The sequence below is a fragment of the Postia placenta genome (assembly GCF_002117355.1).
Source record: "Postia placenta MAD-698-R-SB12 unplaced genomic scaffold POSPLAscaffold_15, whole genome shotgun sequence".
Lineage (NCBI taxonomy): Eukaryota > Fungi > Basidiomycota > Agaricomycetes > Polyporales > Adustoporiaceae > Rhodonia > Rhodonia placenta.
The window spans coordinates 923699-944208 of record NW_020169846.1 but is presented as its reverse complement, the minus strand read 5'-3'; the positions used below and the strand labels follow the sequence as shown (position 1 = coordinate 944208).

The 20510-nt window shown below is 51.8% G+C and overlaps 5 protein-coding genes and 1 non-coding gene across 6 annotated transcripts; 1 reads left to right on the top strand and 5 right to left on the bottom strand.

Annotated features, from left to right (window-relative positions):
• Positions 1-1634: 1634 nt before the first annotated feature.
• On the bottom strand, positions 1635-6021 carry POSPLADRAFT_1049564 (hypothetical protein; the record flags this gene model as incomplete). Its single annotated transcript, XM_024479784.1, has 19 exons — positions 1635-1676; positions 1742-1825; positions 1921-1983; positions 2009-2275; positions 2302-2326; positions 2379-2484; positions 2872-3130; positions 3195-3258; positions 3314-3644; positions 3700-3846; positions 3891-4145; positions 4265-4332; positions 4417-4477; positions 4553-4557; positions 4617-4996; positions 5056-5236; positions 5293-5364; positions 5426-5546; positions 5952-6021. The coding sequence occupies 19 exons, from the start codon at positions 6019-6021 to the stop codon at positions 1635-1637; spliced, it is 2601 nt and encodes an 866-aa protein (XP_024335157.1).
• Positions 6022-7578: 1557 nt separating this feature from the next.
• POSPLADRAFT_1154358 (hypothetical protein) lies at positions 7579-9405 on the bottom strand (the record flags this gene model as incomplete). Its single annotated transcript, XM_024486843.1, has 11 exons — positions 7579-7677; positions 7735-7841; positions 7894-7966; positions 8020-8114; positions 8167-8315; positions 8372-8438; positions 8491-8558; positions 8616-8698; positions 8753-8952; positions 9022-9262; positions 9319-9405. The coding sequence occupies 11 exons, from the start codon at positions 9403-9405 to the stop codon at positions 7579-7581; spliced, it is 1269 nt and encodes a 422-aa protein (XP_024335156.1).
• Positions 9406-9714: 309 nt separating this feature from the next.
• On the bottom strand, positions 9715-10664 carry POSPLADRAFT_1154162 (hypothetical protein; the record flags this gene model as incomplete). The annotated part of the gene is made up of 5 exons (XM_024486818.1): positions 9715-9780; positions 9837-9939; positions 9997-10093; positions 10158-10182; positions 10242-10664. 5 exons carry the CDS (start codon positions 10662-10664, stop codon positions 9715-9717), a joined length of 714 nt encoding a protein of 237 aa, XP_024335155.1.
• A 2249-nt stretch (positions 10665-12913) lies between these two features.
• On the bottom strand, positions 12914-15657 carry POSPLADRAFT_1153717 (hypothetical protein; the record flags this gene model as incomplete). Its single annotated transcript, XM_024486767.1, has 10 exons — positions 12914-13010; positions 13067-13306; positions 13361-13668; positions 13724-14951; positions 15010-15072; positions 15128-15175; positions 15226-15267; positions 15328-15376; positions 15435-15518; positions 15585-15657. 10 exons carry the CDS (start codon positions 15655-15657, stop codon positions 12914-12916), a joined length of 2232 nt encoding a protein of 743 aa, XP_024335154.1.
• Positions 15658-15968: 311 nt separating this feature from the next.
• POSPLADRAFT_1060850 (hypothetical protein) lies at positions 15969-17508 on the bottom strand (the record flags this gene model as incomplete). Its single annotated transcript, XM_024481310.1, has 3 exons — positions 15969-16391; positions 16444-17154; positions 17212-17508. The coding sequence occupies 3 exons, from the start codon at positions 17506-17508 to the stop codon at positions 15969-15971; spliced, it is 1431 nt and encodes a 476-aa protein (XP_024335153.1).
• Positions 17509-19539: 2031 nt separating this feature from the next.
• POSPLADRAFT_t140 lies at positions 19540-19617 on the top strand. Its single transcript has one exon. It is a non-coding gene; the product is annotated as a tRNA-Gly (tRNA).
• The last annotated feature ends 893 nt before the right edge of the window (positions 19618-20510 follow it).

The window sequence follows — 20510 nt, the reverse complement described above, 5'->3', positions numbered from 1 at the left end:
AGTTGATCGGGGCCCCCTGTGGTACAAGGAAGGATCGCCTTACCCTGCTTCGAAGATATAACGTTATCCAGCCGGCGGTCTAAACTTCACAGTAACGCTCGTCTACCTTGCGAGGCGGAAAGTGAGTGAGCTATCTGTTGGAAAGTACTCACTGGGTCAAAAACGAGCAGGCTCACCGAGAATGTTAGTACTGTGATCGACGTATGACTTCGGTATATTGGTAGCAGTCCACATAACGATAGACCTCCTGAAAGATTAGACTGCGGGACGAAGGCAGAAGGAAAAGCAAGACGCGGAAGCCGTCTCCAAGCCGTGAGCCCTTGTAGTGACTTTGAATTGTTTCTGTACAACCTAATTGCCCGTCTCGTGCCTGTCGAACTCTTGCATTTGTCGCGCGAAGGCTCGGTGACTGATTCCGGAATTGTCTATCGACATTTCCCTCTACCTCAGCATATAAGTCCTTGCAGTAAGCCTATTGGTGTCGGCGTTCCCAGAATGTACGCAACGTATGTTTGTTTAAACACGCAGGCTGTTCTAGGAAGAAGGGCGGTACTGGTCCATGCCGGAGGGATCAAACAGGTCTGTCTTGACCTATATATGTGATTGCTTGTATCATAGGGGCACGTCGATCCCCCCTATGCAAAGCATCAGTCATTCTGGAGAACAATAAACATAGGGGCTTGCATTCCGAATCTCTTACTACTAGAGGACAGGAATTTTGATATTCCACGGCCAGTGCGAGAGGGCAATGGAACTGGATGAGAGCTGAGCATTCCAGCTCGTATCTTGTTACTTCAAGACTACGGCGCGACTTCATGTATGCACCCAGTTTGCATGTCATACGTTCTGTGAGCCTACTGAAGCAAGCTGACTGCCTCATCCATAGCTTCGAAGTGGCAGAAGTAAAGGATGTGATGTGTGCATGCGTCGCGCTGCTCTTTATATGCGCACAGCGGAGAAAGCTTGAGAAAACAAGCAGGATCGACTGATAATCCTAAATAGACGACACGGTGTCCATGATGTCACAATATGTCCAGAGCTGTCTTCTGACGGGCCATTGCTCGATATAGACAAGACGAACCTATATATGGAAGAATCGCGCGCAGAAGGAGGATACATATCACAACAAACAGTCGGGCGTGCCATATGTTTGAATCGGCCAGGCGAGGAACACCAGCTTCACGTCTACCATGACCGCAAAAAACTGCCACTCTCAGTGCCATTGTCTCGACTCAAAGTCTACAATGTCAAAATCATTCAATGTTTGTTCTGATGCTGGTTGACTCTGTGTTTCGCTACAGATCCGTACTCCCGCAGAGTCATCGTGCACTGTCGAGCAAGCTAGAGGAGTCGGTATGACAAAACGCTCGCGGGGCTTCTGATTGTATCTTGTCTTTGCGAGACAGAGAAAGCCAAGATAAGTATGGATCTTTGTGCCTAGGTCTGAAGCCGCAGAACCGGCTCTTCCGAACGCAAAATGAGGATTTGGACAGCATGATGATAGCCGATTTCTGTCTGAGGCGTATGATATATTAACTGAGATCTGCGGTACGCCTGGAATGAGTGAAGCTGAACGTTCTGAACGATGGTGACACTGACGACGCGGTGCTCTATAATACATGACACCTGAAATATCAAAAAGGCGGGCCACTGACATATGCGCAAGGCTTGCAGACCTAACGTTAATGCAGCTAAATATGGGAAGCCTATCTATGTGTGGGCGATGAGGGTCATCACGTACTTCTTGCTCTGCTGTATGAAATTCTGTCAAGACCGCACTCGAAAGCTCTGTCCCTGTAAGTAAACCCTGTTTGACCGCGACACACTAGCAAGAAATGGAGGCCATCCACGCTGGGGACTACAGGTGCGTCTCATCGCGTGCATCTCCTTCGGCTATCATCTGCGCATTGAGACACTGACACCGCGCGCAGAGAAGTAATCGGAAAATGTCTCCACTTCGACGCGAAAAAGATCTGTGAGTACCTACTCGAGAAGATCACACACTCACCCACGCGATGCTGGTGGATGAGCGCACGGCTCGCAGGGCGGTGTTCTCGATCACGGTAATGCGCTGGATGTCGACGCGCACACCGGGCAGTACGTCCGGGACCATAACCTCGTGCAGCCGACTCTTGCGTGGCCACCTGACAGGACACAGGAGAACGACGTCGTGCGCTGCGATGACTACAGCGGCTTCAGCTTGCCCAAGGGCTTGAACACGAAAGAGGACCGCCACGGCCACCCCGCAGACGCCTTCTTGAGGGTGCAACTCGCCCTTGTGACAGAATATGTACGGCGTACCCTGTCCACCCAAGTGGCTTGCAAGCTGGCAAGCATTCAAAAATTTGATTGCTGTACAACTTACCTAGTATACGCACCGTTTGCCTACATGCTCATCTACGTTCCCGCTGACCCGCATCCGCGCCTTTACCACTCGGTGGCCTTGACCGCCCGTACAAGCGTGTCGCTGTCCCGCAGGCTGGACTGTTCCGCATCCACATAGAGGACTTCGACCCTGCCCGCAACTGTACACATGCTTGGCAAGGCGAGCTCGCTGGCGGCCATTTAGCAGCTCATGTTAGGCCTCGTTTCACAAACGGTGTCATGCACATTCATCAACGGGCCGACGCTGCAGTGATCATTCGCAGCGCAAAATGCGCGCGCGAAGGCGCTTGAGGGTGTGTGGGAGATCGTATCATTTTCTGGTGTATTATCGAAACTCAGAGTTAATTGTCTACGGCCTGCCGATACGCTAAGCGGTATAACGCGTGGATGCCACTATGTTTGCAGAATCACACATGTGGCTCGCGTCATGACACTATGATATAATCGATACAGTCGGAATCTCCCCGATCCTCAGTCTCGTCCCACCAAACGGCCTTAATGTCACCTCGAATGACCCGCCCAGGCAGCTTGCATTAGCAGGTGGCCAATCCGCGTCGCCAAGCAATGTCGGCCACTCTACCTCACATGCGGTCGCTGTCATCGACTGAGGCTGTGCTCCTGTTTCCCAGACATAATAGGGCAACTCGGATATGGTTTGCTCGTGGAACTCCAACGTCGACGGGTCGATTGCAACATTCCATGGCGTGGTGACGACCCATGTGTGGTCGTGCGTGTGGTTGTCGTACTGTCACGCGTATATCAATCACACGAACACGAATCGCATGATAACGGTTACCAGCAGTACGTACCAATGTAAGGTCGGCCGCCGGGACATTCGGCAACGTCTCCAGGAACTCCAGTGGCCCTGAAGACCTGACAGTGAGGGATTACATTAGGACCTCCGTAGACTAGAACGGAAGATACGCACCTCATAGCGAGCGTCGTGGTGTCGTTATGGCCCAGATCAACCGCATACAAGAGCGGACCACGGTACACAGCAATACTGCCATTAGACCTCTGCTCGATCTCGGTCTGCATGTCAAGGAATAGCTCGACGGATGTTATGCCCGCTCCGACACGTACACTCTGCAACGAGCTCGATGTATCGGGCGACAGCGCCGAGGCATCTCCACCGTTGACGGCAATCGTACTGGTCAACTGGGCCCAACTGGGAATGCGGATGTAGAATGTGAACGGCGCGGAGGATGTGACTTCGTAAATCAGCGTGGAGCCGAAGGGATAGTCTGTCTTCACGGTGACTATAGAGTGTGTCAAATCATAAACAGGATCGCAGAATTCCTGCTGCCAACTCACTGCTAGTCGACACACCATCTGCGAGCTTCGTAGAGACTGTCGCTGGTCCTAAGAAGGCATGTACAAGGGCTGTACCGTTGTCGGCCAACAAGAAGCTGTTACTCCAGAACTTCGGCCATCCCTGTGGATGATTGACAGTGCCTGAACCTATTCAGCATATTTTAGAATACAGCAAGAAACACTGGACGCACAGCACGGGTAATTTGGCTCCATCCCCATCACGTTGCTATAAGGCCCGTCGGTCCATACTACACCCTGACTATGGTTTGCAACCCAAATTTGGTTCGTCTGCTGGAGATATTGGTGCGCCCACCAATCTGGTGTACTCTGAATACGTGGTTTTACTGTCAAAACCCAATTGACGTGCACTAGGCAGAGAAGACGTGCCTGAGCCGGAAGAGAATTGTAGGCAACCCTCTCCAAGAGATCCGCCCACTGGGGCGCTCCTAGAGTTGCATACATCATCTCTAGTGAGAACATTGTTTCAACGCTCGTGCAGTATTCCGATCTGCGAGGTGTGCCGCTTTAGACTACGTTGCTCAGATACGAACAGAGACACACATACCCTCTTGATGGGTGAAGACCGGCCAGATGTTCATCGGTGTTGAAAATGCCTTGAGGACGTCCGTGGTACTGCCAGAGCATTTCAACACGCGCATAGCTGCGCCACACGTGGTCATTATACCTGGTCTGAGTATGTGCGAAGACGAGACTTACGTGCTATCGATGTCGCTCTGTTCCCCGGTCATTCGCCAAGCCAATGCTTCCGATTTCAGCGCTGGGTGCCATGTCAATTAGTATTTTCCGGTTTCTTAAAACCCGATCGCTCCGATACCTTCTGCAACATTCACACCATGGCTACATGCGACGATCGTCAACAACCTCATGACACTCATGTCATGATAATTTGTACTGACTTGTGCATGCCCGCCTCGGCCGCAGGGACTGCTGTTCTAGGGAATGTGCCGTTATCTACAAACAAGTCATCTTTCCAAGAGAAGCCCTGTGCACGGGCGGCCTTCATGAGCGAGATCAACTGAGTCTGCTGTCCCCGCGGGTCGTTGTCGTATAGCCACTGCAATACGAGCACAAACTTCCGCCTTACATCAGCTTGGAACAATTCGAGTTGTACGAGCGCCCCCACCTCTTCCCAGCGGACTTGCTGGTACCCATATTGCTCACCGAGAGATGGATCACCGAGATCGCCGCTCGCGAATTTCTCAGCTGCGTATGGCACGAAGGCATGAAGTAGGTCGGATATTTTGCTAGTCTCGCTGGCGTCGGCTTCCGCATATTGCTGTACAAGGAGAACGAATCAACATCATTCACGGAGATACCACGAATGCAGGACCGCACGATGAGACCGAGCATAGTCATATACCGCGGCCAGAGTAGTGTTGGAAGGGATGAGTCAAAGGGATACGGGCCAAAATAACCGGATGACTCCTGCGACGCGTAAACGTAGTCCAAAAATGTCTTGGTATATTCGCGCAAAGTCTCGTTCTGAGTCTGATATGCGAGCGCAACCCATCCGTTGCTGCAGGAAATCAAAAACATATTCACCCAGGCGAGACTTCAGGCAATAAGACTTACAACCAGTAAGGCGCAGCTTCCTGCATCTCGCTGTATTCGAGCATCCCGCCTTGCCAGACGGAATTTTTCACGCTTGAGAGGGTAACGTGTAGATCAGCACTCTCATTAAGGAAACTATTGAGCGAATACTCACTAGCTGAACCATACAGGCTGCTGACTCGCCAAGCCATTGGCTTGGACCAGGGCCATGTTCCAAGCCCAACCAGATGGCTTGACGGACCCCGTGGGCAAACGTGTAAATGTTGGATCAAGCACTGATCAAGCAAAAAAAAACAATTAGAGACGTCTCAAAGAGTTTACGAGTTGCCTACAGGTTGAATCATCCGGTGTAATGGCATATGTGCGGGCTATCACTGATGCTAGAAATGCCAATACTGGGAGTTTCGCGATCGTGCTGCCGAAGATATGCGATGAATACATCACGTTCATGAGAAGTAACATACGACCAACGCGCACGATGCTTTCAGTAGCACAAGTCATTTTATACGAAGTGCAGATAGCACTTGAGTGTCCGGTGGACGGATAGAGCAGTCAGATGGCCACAAAGGAGCTGGCCCACGCAAGCGCACGAACCTCAAGCGGGCCGCTACCTTGGATAGAAGCATTGGAGTGCGGCGATCCATCGTCAGTAACTGTCATGAGACCATGAAATGACTGACCCAATGGCGCTGGCAGGAGAGTATTGATGACAGAAGCGGCCACCAGAAGCGGGAAACACATGGGTGACATAGTCAGATGAGCATGATTCTGGACTCCCTGATCAGTACGTAATCTGTCTTTTTCCTGTGATACAGTCTCTCGAGGACATGGTGAGGCTATCGCTCATAGGAGCAAGATTCAAGTAAATTACCAAAGGTGTCGCAGCGCTTTGAAACATCGCGCCGAATCTGGGGGGTGCCAGCATACCATTGATGGCGACTAGTGTCGGCAGATACCTTCACGCATGTACATATACGCATAGCTAGCCTGCGCTGTGCGCCATGAGCCCCAGTAATGATAGACTCTCACAGATCACTGCTGTGACAGCATCGGCAGTATGCGCTCATCCTCTCAGGCATAACCTATGACCTCTCCAGCGGCCTTTGCTGGAGGTAATAATAAGTGAGATGCAGAGAGAGTATCATCACCGTTATTAGCAACGCTGTTTAAGTAAGCGGGATCGTTAGAATGCTGCGCGGGTGCATCGGCGATGACTGACTGCACAAGATCGATGCCCTCCACGACGGACATGGCCACGATAGCAGCCATTCAAAGGAGTATGACGAACTGCACCGACCTATCTGACATATCCACAAGTGATCATAAGCGGCAGCATATTTTCGGTTACCTCCCCAGGCATTCTTAAGAAGTCTAGGTCATGGGCGCGTTCAGTACGTGCCAACTATGAAGACAATATCGCGACTCACTTGGCTATAACGACGATATCCTGAAGCAAGCCGACAGTCCTCTGGAAATCACCTACAATCCAGCGATATCTTGACTAGAAGCGCCATCTCTGAGAGCACATTGTATGTATGGGCAGCCGGATCTCAATGTCATGGAGAAATCTGAAGCGCAGCCAAGATCTCTCCCGTCTTCAATGCCATTATCAAGCCCGAGGAAGTGAAGACTTAACCATCGTTGCCTTCGTCTATGTTCGGCATTTTGACGTCGGTGCCAACAGCTACAGCGTCACCGCTCGACATCAATGTCTGAGGTCGATCTTCTGTACGTCTGAACTTCCCATTCCACGCTGGAGCACAATTACTAACCCGTGCGCGACAGTATCACTCGCATAGGATCCAACATCTGAAGTTTGTCTCCGGCGTTCATTTCCCTTTGTTCTGGCATTACGTATATCAATATTTAGTCTCACTATCCGCACGACAATCAACAGAGACCTCCAGTCAAAGTGTCTCACCTTTTCCTATCCGGACTCCGGAAGATCGAAGGCACCCTCATACTGCTGTGGCTTGTGTTTGAAGATCTCCATGCCAATGGGTGGTAATATACCTGAATCAAACCACATCGCTCACACCATTCAAATCATCATCGACAATGCATCTCACAGAATACCTTGGATGCTACCGCTTTACCTATGAGGCCACTACATGTGTCCCCGAACACGTATTGCCTTCGAACCGCGGACGGTCACGGCATCTTCTACCTCATTCTAGTTTCGCGAATAAAACGATGACATCACAACCATCAAATGTGAGCTGCTGCCGTGATGGATTCTACGCTTTCAGCACTGCCACTCACGATCGGATCTCTCACCTCAACTAGATAGATTCCGACATACTACCTTCAATGTGCCTTCGTCGCCCGCCAGAATGCTGCGTGGTAAACATAGCCCAACATACTCTGCGCATTATTCGTGTACGTAGTGCCAATTGATCGCTCGTGCTATTACCATGAGCTTTGGTATGCAGTATAGAATGTCGAAATGTGTTATGAGCTTACTGTTACTTGAAAGCCGATCTTCCTTGCAAGATTTGTGACTTCTTCGAGGCTGAGCTCGATAGACGTATCATTTGTCGAGTTGTTTTCGAAATGCCATAACAAGGGCCCTATTCGGAGAAGGATCAGCTATCGAATGGGGACATTCGACGAGGTGCTTACCGAGGTTAATCCACACCCCGCCTGGCGCTAGGATGCGATGAATAATACGCAAGTAGTTGACGATATTTTTGGCCTAAGTACAATAAGTGTGGATCATTCGTGTCAGATGACACTCTAAACACTCACAGTGTCGATGAAGAAGCATGTCAAGATCGCGTCCCATTGTCCCGCATGTGGTTCGCCCTCTTTATCGTCTGCGCCATAAATCTCCTCGAAATCACCTTGCCGGGAACGTGATCAGTGGCTTGGCAAGTGCAGAACGGCCTAGCTGACCTGCTACCAAGGAGAAATCGCTACCGGGTGGTAACGATGATGGTAACACGTCTGGGATAGCGATCGGTCGTAACATAGCCACACTGTTTGGAAGATTTGAGAAGGAATGCACGTATGGAAATATCGTGTGTTCGTTGATGCTGTCCGTCCTATGTGCCCGTGATGAGAACGGCAACACTCCTGTCATCGATAATACGCCACGTACCGGTTTAAAATATAATACGACGCCAGTAGCATGTAATGCGAAAACTCATTCCCTTGACAAGCGAAGCCTACGAAAATTATGAGCGCCACGAGCATTTTTCCGCTGGGCGGTTCTCTCACCCAAGTTTGCCACGTCCCATGCCAGTCTACCGAGTCCAGCGCCGGGAACTAATACACGCAGCTTTCTCCTAGAGAGAAATGGGAGAATGAATAAGAAACATGTTCCAACCAAAGAGTCCACCGACCTCTCTTCTATAGAGACATGCGCGAAATGATCAAGCAATGCATCTCTTATTGGAACATAGCAGACTTCACGCTCCGCTCGACCCTGAAACATACTTTAAGTGGCTGCTTCGATTCAAACGTGAGGGATCGCGTGAACCTCTTCACTCCAGTCCCGTACAAACTGTTTCAGGGTGCTACGCAGCCTGTCCATATCAAAGTCGCTTGGACGATGGGGCTGTTGTTTCGATTGGGCATTGTCTGCGCTTGCGTTATGCATAGACGCTTGAGGGTCACCGTGTGAGTGAGAATGCGAATGCGATCCGTGTGTATGGCCGTGCGAATGAGAATGAGAGGGAGCTGATAGTCATGAATGTGACCCTATCAGCATGCAAGAAGCTCTAAGTCAACCTGCAGAAGACTGATCACCTTGAATTTTCTGCTGTTTATTTTGTCCTTCCTGCTGTTGTTCTGACGCTTCTTCCTCAACGTCTAGATCATGTCCAAAGATCTCTGGATTTGCCACGATCGTATTCAAAAATGCCGCATTGGTGAGGATGGCTCGGTCAGCCTGCGCCAACTTTTCTTTATACCCAAGGCTATCCAGCAATTCTTGGTCAGCCCTCGGCAATGTGAATAAGTCCTTTCTACGCCGATTGTTCGCAGCCAACTGGATAACAAGCGATCAGCGTGCGCAAAAGCCCTTCGTCCAAAGTCTGCCCTCACAGAGTACGCTGCATACTGCTTGAACGTAGAAATCACTTGAGCAAAGTGAGCTTGTTCCTCTTCGATTTCGGTTTGGCTGAACGGCATCGCAAATATGAAAAGACAAGCCACTCGCGATGCTTTGTCAGCGAGTTGTATATAGCTTGCCTAAATAAGCTGAATCGAGATCAAGATCGATGCAACCGCCTCACTCAGTGCTCAGATCTCAGAAGCGGAGGCATTACGAAAGGCTTAGCATGTGATATTACGACACGACAGATGCAAAATCTCCTAAACAATGTATAGTGTAACGTACAACGCCTTGTACAATGCAATAAGGCAGATGAAGTATGATGGGAATCCCGGTACAGACGATGCAGGTATACAGCAGAAAATGATGAAGAAAGAGAGAATGACCTATGCACGCAGATCGACTATCTCCAGAGGCATGTCTTTCATTTGTACATGGCTATTGTCGCAGTCCTGCGATGGTGATATTTGAGTTGATAGGAATCAATCAATGAGCGACATGGACATACCGTATAGATGGGCAACTCGGGGTGTGGATGGAAAGCCTCTTTGACAGTACAATCTAAGATAGTTTGCAAGCCCCCGGGATCTGTTAATCGGAAGATCCCAAATCTAATCATGAGAATGTCAATCTATCAGCATCGAGACAGAGGATGACAGGAGGCGTACTGGGGTTGTGATGAAGGTGCACAAACAACTGCGAATGATTCCGGTAGCATACGCTGGAAGCCAGAGTGCGTGTGCAGATCTACTGACGACATAAAACCTGGAATTGACAACCAAAGATGTCAGCAGGTCGCCAATAACAGCTCATGAGCAGGCAGACGCACATGATTGCGTCGGGTGTGTATGAATCTAAAGACAAAGAGTCGTATAAGAGGGTGAAAATGTAGTATGACAATGAGAATCCTCACCCAGCCAAGCGTAATCAGATGCCTCTCCTCGGTAAATTGCAACACAAGTTCCTCCTCATCCATAGTACATGTGTCGCTGGTCGAGTGTTGCTTAGGGATGAGGAGAGTCGTCACGACATACTTACTACCCTTGTCCTTCCCCAGTAACAAGCCACACGTCTCCCTGTTCTGCGCTGTGTTGATACGCGCGATGGATAAGAAGCGCTGCAAGCACTCCCGCGGTAGCCGAACCGTCTTGAGCTCACGCCCAGAATCAGTAGATGTGCTCGGGACAATACGTGGTGCTACAGCCTGAGAGGAGATGTATCCGTTCTCTCTCGATACAGACGGACCACCACGCGCGCCCGAAGGAGAAGGACCCCGACGGCCGACATTTGGGTACGTTACGGAGCCCTGGCGGCTGTGCGACTCAGGGACGGGCATATGACTGGGATACGGAGGGATGACGGGGTTGGAAATAGGCGTTGGGGGCTTGGGGTACGATGGTCTGGCAGGTTCCGCGTTGAACAGCAATGACGAATCTGGTGCCCCACGTGTTTCCGTGGATGGCTTTGAGAACATTGACTGCAATGACGGCACATAGCCCTGCTTAAGTTGATGTTGTGACATGAGGGTGGGATAGCGGATGGAGCTCAGCTCCGGAGGTGCGGGGGACGTGGTAGTGATTGGGGGTGGGTATGCGATGCTGGTATTTGAACTATGTGAGTACACATAATTGTGCGGATATCCAACAGACGTACCCAGGCGTGTATTGCTTCAATTTGGTCGGAGTTTGATCTGCGTGCCTTGCGCGATGCCAGGACTGTTGACGGTCTATCCCTTCAACATCCGTCGAGGAATCGTCATCGTTGCGCGTGGGACTCTCGAGCGGGAGAATGGACAAACCAATCCCATTGCTATACATCGAATCATGCTGGGATGAGGCTGCCCGCGCGGGCTGCGGCGCCGCGACAGGGAACCCGCGGGACGCGTTTCGGGAATGGCCATCTTCATTTGTCCGCGCAGGGGTATGTTGTGACGAACTGGGAGCGGGCGGAACAGGCGATAATCGCGTGACCGCGTCCATCCGTGCAGACAGTGCTGCCATCTCTGAATCTTGCTGTCGCCGCAAGATGCCTTCCTGTTCTTGCCGTGACCTCTCAACTAGCCTCCTTCTCTCATCCTCTCCCCGTGCTTCATCCTCTCTCCGCGCCTTCTCCGCCTGTCGTTCACGTTCTGCTAGGGCCTTCGCCTCCGCAGCACGTCTCTCAGCCGCAACAGCCGCCTCTGCTCTCCTGCGCGACTCCATTTGTTGTTGTGCAGCCCAGGCACCCTCCTCACGTGCATGTCGATCCCTCTCTTCCGCTTGCTGGCGTGCCAGGGCATCGCGCTGCCAATCCTGCTCCCTACGCGCTGCCTCGAGGGCATACCGTGCACGTTCCTCTTGTTGTTCCTCACGGCGCCGCCGAGCAGCCTCTTCACGACTGATACTGTCTGCATACATTGAGCTAGAGGTCGAAGGTCGACTAGAGCTGGCGGCCGCGGCCTGCTGAGCTTGCCACTGCTCAAATCGATCCACGAGCACTGGTTTCAGTTGGCTTAAGCTATCCAGAATGTCTTGCCCATTCTACAAGAGTACATGTCAGCGATCACGACGTGGTAGATACGTATATGGACATAGAAATAACCGTTCAGTAGCAGAGAACCTGGGCCCGAGCACAGATCTGGATCTGCTTCAGCCCGGTGTGAAGCGTACACTTGTGACCACAGTTTCACGGAATACCAAGTCTTGAGACAAGGACTTGAGACTAGAAAGATCAAATGACCTAGGTCATCTGCATGGAATGTAGAGGGACACGAGAATTCACTAGTGAGACGCAACATTCGCCGATCGAACCTACCATAGAGCACTCCGGGGTCAGACAACTACTCGCGTGCGACAGCGGTCCCACATACACTCCAGGCAGATTACAGCAGAACAGGAGCTTTGCAGACACAAAGCGAGGATCCCTAACGGGCCATACTCACCATGCCTAAGTTCTGCCGCTGGTCGGCATTCAGCAAGACATTGTACTCTCTGTGAGTCGGCAACTTCTCCAGCACGATGGTGGCGGCTTTCGCATACTCCACAAATGCACTCTCGTAGTCGCCATCGGTCGCTAGAGCTTCTGCATGTCTACGAGCTCTCTCAGCAGTGCGCAGCCAGTGCTTGAGACCCTTGGTCGGGTCCCAGAGATTGTCCTGAGCTCGCGCTGCAAGTTCAGAGATTGAGGCAGGCCGGTGGTAGCCAAGGCCGGACGGTGTAGACATAACATCAGAATAGATAGACGAACTCATGGTGGAATGAACGAAGAATAGAAAGGAAGAGCATTGGCGGGCAGCTGCCCGGACGTGACAGTATGCAATACAGCCGCAGTTTGCTAAATGAGGTAACCTCTTATAACCGGCACGGCTTCGAAGTCAATCTCGAGTAAGCCCATTTATTCATACCGCCACGTCCAGGGTACCTTCGCAGACAATAGTACAATAACTTCATTTCATAAGGGGTACCGGGTGTTATGAGATTGACGGCCTGCTCGCCACGGCTGCCTGACGACCACGCCACACCTTCACCATGTGTCCAATTAGTCAAACAACAATGGGACACGCCAGAGTATTCAGAAGGGCATCACTATTACATCCAATCATGTAGGCTATGCGTATGCCGCTTCTGGGGCACCGGAAAGTTCACTGAAGCCATAGTTTTCACCCTTAACAAACGCACGAGTACACTGCGCCATGGTGACCGATCTGCACGGGGATTGATTAGTGTTCCATGCTTCAAGCAAGTGCCACCAGATACTCACGCTCGAGAGATTGGATCCGTCTGATAGAAGTTGCTGATAGGCTTGGAGAACGGTTTCCCTGTGGCCTTGGCATTCGCAGTTCCCGCAGCCAGTGTCTTGAGACCAACAAGGGCAACATCGACGGAAGTAGGCTCCGTCGTGTCGTAGCGCACCAGAGTCGGGGAGATCTCCCACATGCGATCTCGCAAGCTCAGCACATCATCATACGGTAGAGGCTTGCCCACGACCTCAGATAGCGCACTGGAAACAGCCGTGAGTTCAAATACTCTCTCATGAGACGAACAGTCGGCTCACCGGATGATCTTCCAGTCTTCACGCGATGCACCCGGAGGTGGCACAGCCGCACGGCCCAACTGTGAACGACCCTCAGTGTTCACCCACGTCATGGACTTCTCGGTGTAGGCGGCTGCAGGCAAGCAGACGTCTGCAAGCTGCGCGCCAAGGTCACCGTGATGTCCCTGGTATACAACGAATGCGTCCTGGGGTATCGACTTCGGGTCAACCTCGTCAGCGTTAAGCAGGTAGATGAACTTCGGCTTCGTAGCGGTTGCCTGTTTGGAAGGAACGAAGCCAATCTCGTATGCGGCAGCACGGGAAACGACCTAGAACGAGAAGTAGATGAGTCGTCTGGGAGGAACTTGAGCGCATCACACGTACGCGCTGCAGAACATTGAACCCGTTCCATTCCGGCGTTACGAGCTTACTCTGGTTCTTCTCGACAAACCTGGCCAGTGCGTTAAAGACTGAGGCGCCATCAGGATGTTCGGTCAACGCGCTACCGACGATAATGAGGGGTCGCTTAGCAGCCTTGAACTTCTGTGCAAACTCGCCCTTGCCAGCAACGAAGTCCGCAACAGCCTTGGCGTCCGCACCTAGGTACTCGTAACCATATGCGGTGTCCACGCGCTCCCCGATCAGACCGACTTCGAGGCTCGTGTGTAGCCAGCTCTTGCGGATACGCGAGTTGAGAACGGCCGCCTCGTGGCGTGGGTTACTGCCGACGAGGAGAATGGCATCCGCTTGCTCCACACCAGCAATGGTCGAGTTGAACAGGTAGTTAGATCGGATGTCGACTCCGTGAACAGGAGCAGCGGTTCCACCAACACAGTCCAGAGCCAAGTTGTCAGAACCAAGCCGGTTGATCAGATCTTTGAGTGCGACCATCGCCTCGGTGTCTGCGAGGTGACCCGCCATGGCCTGGATTTCATCATCCTGCGCCCCCGAACGAGCAAGGCCGTCTGCGATCGTAGACAGCGCATCCTCCCATGAGGCGGGAACGAACCGATCACCTTGCTTGATCAACGGCGTAGTCAGCCTTTGGAACTTGAGACCATCGTAGGCATAGCGCGTTTTGTCGCTAATCCACTCTTCGTTGACGTCGTCGTTTGGCCGGGGCTGGATACGCATGACCTGCACGCCACGCGAGTCAACACGGATATTCGAACCCACCGCGTCCAGGACGTCGACGGAGTCCGTGTGCTTCAGCTCCCAGGGACGTGCGTGGAAGGCGTAGGGCTTGCTGGTAAGCGCACCAACGGGGCACAAGTCCACCACGTTTCCAGACAATTCCGAGTTCATCGTCTTCTCCACGTACATTCCGATCTGCATGTCGTTTCCGCGACCTGTCGTGCCGAGCTCCTCCACCCCAGCAACCTCGTTCGCAAAACGCACGCAGCGCGTGCATTGAATACACCGGTTCATGGATGTTTTCACAAGGGGCCCAAGGTCCTTGTCCTCGACAGCTCGCTTGCCGGTGATCTCGTGAAAGCGAGTACGGTCAGCACCGTATCGCATTGATTGATCTTGAAGATCACATTCTCCTCCCTGGTCGCAGATAGGGCAGTCCAGAGGATGATTTGCCAACAAAAATTCCATGACACCTTCCCTGGGTTTGAGTCGTCAATCTCATCATATAGTGAAAGAGGAGTCATCTCATGGCATACCTTGCTTCGTGGACAAGAGGGCTGTTCGTAAATACCTTCGCGCCAGGCATCGCAGGCATTGCACTTCACAAGGTCGTTTGAACATCTGCCTCCAACCCGTGTAGACGCTCGTACTCACCATGATGCGACCGGCTTTGGTGATCTTTCAACCTCTACCAAGCACATACTGCATACCGGCGTTGTGATCTAGATCTGAGACAAAAAAAAGGCACTTACCGGCAGTTCCCAGCAATGGCCAGTCGGTCATGATAACAGAATCTATTATATATCGTCAGCGTCAACGATGCAACCTCAGGCTGAAATGCATGGCAGACAGACCGTGGAATGGTTGCGCCTGCTGCTTCGCATGCTTGAATCAATGCTGAGCCTGTCACAATATGCCTTATGGACATCGTCTCCTCATTGCAGTTAACGTAGCTACGCACCCTGCGGTACTGTCACCTCCTTCCCATCTACAGTCAAAGTAATGTCGGCCTGCCGCGTAGATGTCGATGCAAATGACCGTCGACCTGAACAGAATACCAACCGAGATGAGACCGGCAAATGCGGCCGACATAAAAGAAATCGTGACGTACCCCCCAGGCAAGACGACGGGACTACCTTGGTGATGAGTCCCGTGGACGCAGGCTTCGACACCAGCCGCAACATGTCCGAAGTAATCCAGGGGCGTCGAGACTGTGCTCGACGACGTCCAACACAGCGGTATGATAGGAAACTCGATGAGCTCGTCGAGCAACGCGACGAGTAGCGGTGATGACCAGACTCCGGCTTTCGCCGAAACTGTGCTTTTCGGTTAGATTTCGGCTCATTCTGATTGGCTGTGATAGATGCGCTAGGTACCGACGAAAACACAGGAAATAATGTCAACTTGAAGTATTACGACTACAACATGGGGCTATCGGTACAAAGGTCTAATATCAAGACCGAAAAGGCAAGGCGACGACAGAGAAAAGCGAGACTTAGGGAACGTATAAAACCATAAGCACATTCACAACTAACCTCTCCAGCTCCCCTCTCTGCACGAAGGGTACTCTCTGCTTCGCGACGGGCCCTCGCAGCATATCGTTCAGTAGCACGATGTCCGTATCGGACAAAGGGATCGCACCACTCTTCTCAACACGCGTTCGCAAACTCTCCTCTTCTTCTTCGCCGGGCTCCGAGGCTCCTGAGCTAAAGGGACCTTGCATTGGGGGCAAGCGACCACCATCCAAAACAGATAAAGGCGTGGAGGCTTGTGGTAGTGTTGGGCTATCATAGGCATCGTTGGTGAACTCGACAGTCTGGTCAACGGGCCAAATGTAACCGCCTGCTGTCCAGCGCAACTCGGGGCCCAGCTTGTATAGCTTGACAGCGTGGTAGAGTAAGGAGTCCCCACCTTTGAGCTGCATGGTGCGAGTCAGTTTACGGATGTGACGTTGTGACAGAAAGACATACGTGTGGCACCAGCGTTTCCGCAAGAACCTCCCCAGGGTTAACACCGTAATCGCCGGTCAGATAGAATGCGATGCGGCGACCGCGCGACAAGTTGAGGATCGGTGACAGCAAGTCCAAGAACTGATCGCTAGGCGAGATCAGCGGGTCTGGCTGTATGGCTGCCGGTCCGAATGTCTTGAGATGGACAGCGTAGCTGACAGTCACCCTACAACCCTTCTGCACTGTCTCAACATGGTGATCACAATCCGCCATGAACGCCGTCCATTCTATGGACCCACTCTTCCCACCACGACCGAAGAACCGTTCCTCCACACCCTCTGAATTGCGTACGACAAGTGGACCGCCGCGAAAGCGCGAGGGTAATGTCACGACAATGGTCGCCACCCGATTATCGTTTGGCCGCAGCTGAACCGGCATGTTGCTCCCGCTCAACACAATCTCAAGCTTGTCTCGAAGAGTGGTGAGGTAGTGTCCGACAGGTAGTGTAGGGAACAGAGTGTTCCGCATAGCATCCAATATTGGGTGATTGGCAATCTCGAGCGTCGAGGTAAGAGGTAGGTCCTGCGGGAAAAACAGGGATTCGTTCTGAGGTTGTGCAAAGTCGTCAAATGCTGGTGAATGTGGTAGGCAAGCTGCGATAAGCACTTCCATGCCTGGAGGAATGTCATAATCGATGTCAACGGGGAAGTCCACCGAGTACGTGATTCCACTCTGCGCATGCGATTAACAAGCTCCCAACTGTTAGCATATGCGAGGCTATGGACTTACCCTCGTTCTGAAGAACAGTTTCAATGCAGTAGGATCGATAGGGATGCGCCCTGACACCGTGAATGGGCGTGCTCTCGCAGCGAGAAGGGCGGGGACGCTCGAACGTAGCGCGACCTCGACATCGCGTTCTGAAGAAGCTCGCCCTTTCCGAGGCTTTGGAGGAGAGACGGGAACCTTCACCGACGAGTGCTCGACTTCGAATTCCGACATGCTCGTGTTGCGGGGAAAGGGTAGAGCGTCCGTGTAGCGACTTGAGCTAGGCGGGGACGAGCGCGGGCTCATCGTGGAAGGAGGCATGGTCAGGGACAAGCAAGGCTCGAGCGATGCAGTTGCCCGAAGACGAAGGAAGATTAGCGAGAGAACGGCTCGAGACCATGACTGGGTGTCTTATGACGAGGAGACATTTACAAAAAGGCGCTTCCATCCCCAGCCATGCACAGGCAACGTGTTTGACCAGATGAGCGACGAGTGGAACAGGAGCCATCACCGAAGTGCCTGCCCAAATCTTCAGCTGCGAGTGATCGATAGTGAGAAGTCACTGCTGTGCGACAGATAGAGCGAAGGCCAGAGCGCACTTATCGCGCAATTAATCCGAGTCGAATAGTGCGAGCCGTGCTGGCAAACCCGATAACAATCGGCTGCCGGCAGGTGAACAGCTGGATTCAATAAAACAATCGAGCAGCGCCATACCTCGTATGAAACCACTGTGTCATGCTCTCCCCTGGCTATTTGAGTTATCCCTCGGCCGCAACACCTGAAGATCTGCATGACCTGCTATTCCGAGTTGGACCATTACGGTCATAAGAACCATGCCCTTTGGGTGTGCATGTAGCGACAGTCGGGTGAGGACGCAATGGTGGCCGGAAATGTCTCGTTAAATTCAAGAACGTGACTGACACATACTGGCCACAGTTCGATCACATCAATGCAAATGCAAGTAATCCTCATCAGGGGTGGTCATGCCTATATTTGGTATAGCGGCACACCAACTTCTTCAACCTGCAGGCTGCGTGCGCCCACGGCGTGTCCTCTCAAATCTCGTGTTCTTCTCCCTAATATCACAGAAGGTACATCATCTCCAGTCCTATCTTCCATGGCTTATCACGGATGGAATAAGTTTACCTGACATCCCACAAACTCAGAGAAAGCTCTTGGTCTCGCCACTCCATTCATGCGCCGCTCTTGGAGCAAGTACACAGACCCACCGAATATAATCACCTTTACTCAATAATTCAATAATTTGTCCTCCGTGGAGGAGAGCACCTCCGCTGTTGTAGCCCAGTCGAGGGTGCTTGCGCTGAGCCACCTTATAGGTGAATGCTCCGGTCTTGATTGTGACAGAGGCAGTGTCCGGGTCCGACTTCTTTGATAATAGGCCTTCCGGTGTTTGGAACCCTCGATCCACTCAATATAGTACATGATCCGAAGAAGCTGAGAAGCGTCGGTGAGGAAACTCAGGTGATGATGGTTTACAGTGCTGTAATAATTGCCTCTACACTCACTCCAACCACTGTTCGGACGTCATAGCCCTGCCACCAGATGCATTCTGGGGTTCTTGTCCTGCACAAGTGATTTTCTCCACATGAGCTATATGCGCCGCGCGCCAGTCCTTAATTGCCACTCGCGTGGCTGCGGTAATAATTACGCATGGCGGGGACTCTCGGAGTTGACTTTCGTCGTGCAGCTTTTCACAGGCGCGAGACCACACGGGTCCCAACCGTACGCCAATGCTTTCATAGACTAAGTTGCCATTTCTGCTACTCACGGGGCCAGTCTGCTCTCCGCAGGGGCGGAGTCAACAAGAATAGAGCAGCCACTCATCAGGCACCGGCTGGCATCATCGACGGTTTCACTGATTCATAAGTAAATCAAATCCTCACAAGCTCCACATCATGCTTCCAAGGACATAGTATGTCCCTCTACCGAGGAAGCAGGCGGTCTCGGGCTCAGTCTCAAGATCGATTTGATCGAGTATATGCCGGTGTGTTCGCACTGAGACAGACTGCCAGTCCCTCGCTAAAACCCTGATTGGCTTACGCGCCGATTTAAGGCAGAACATTGTTCGGCATTGGGATACCCCTTGCATTAGTTCATCGTATGGTATTCTCAAGTCACTTACAAACAAATCTTCACCTGTTGCCTCATGATCCCTATAAGTACAACGCTTATTATACAAGTATGACACTAATAATGATAATAATTCATGTATCTCGAACAGACTAGGCTAATATCATCGCTCGTAAACAGTTGAGGGTTTCCAAATTAATGGTGTGTGACCCTTGAGCGCATCCATTGACATGTGAATGTATGTAGACAGCTAGGCTATATGCATTAATGGGGTAGTGGTAACCTGGGTCGTTGCCATACAATCTCGACCCGCCGGGGGTTCGATTCCCCCTTAATGCATAGCGCGATAGGACTTTGAGAGTCTCACAATTTTTTTGAGGCCTGTAACGACAAACCACGGCCCAGATGGAAATATGTACTCGCCATGTATGCATGTCTAATTGTTCCAGCCCGATTTCGCGGACGTGCATTCTGTATGTACAGTGTCAGAAATCCTTTGAGCAGTCTTTTAGTAAGTCGATACAACTTTCCATATATGTGAGACAATGGCTAGGCTCAAATAATCCTATGGCACGCATGCTTCCATTAGGCAGCTCGCGCTTTCAAGCCTGCCTCAGGCGCACCAAAAGTGCATCCCTAACTGCATAGCACAGCCAGCGGGAATACGTGCATATATGCAAGAAGAAGATACAACGGTGATCACACTGCCGAGATCCACTAGAACCCTCGGTGACAGTCGGGCAGCGTCCGTTGTACATCTCTCCCTTTCACCCTTCCATTTACGGCAACGGTCCTTCTAGTTGCATCCGCCTTGCGTGGAAACACCCCGGCGTACAGGCACTGCGAGCAATAAGCAGCTGTCTCGTCTTGTCCAAGGGACCGACGCGTCTTGTGTGTGTACTAGGTGTCAGCGAGACATATAAATTGAGCAATGGAGCTGGGAGACAGCTCTCACAGATCTCAACCTCTGTGCTCCCCATCTTCTCCTTGATGCACTTTGGGCTTTCGACGGACAGTCTTCCTTCATTACGAGCAAGGTAAGCCCATACACCAGCTCACCGAACTCGCATAGCATGCAGAGCCATCTCTGCCGCCTAAGTAAGCATCATCTTATCTGACGCGCATGGCTCCGATACCACGATATATTCGCTGCTCGCTCGTCCAGCTCGTCGGCGGCCATGCCCTCAAAAATGAACACATCTAAGAGGCGGACAGATGTAGTTTTGCGTTGA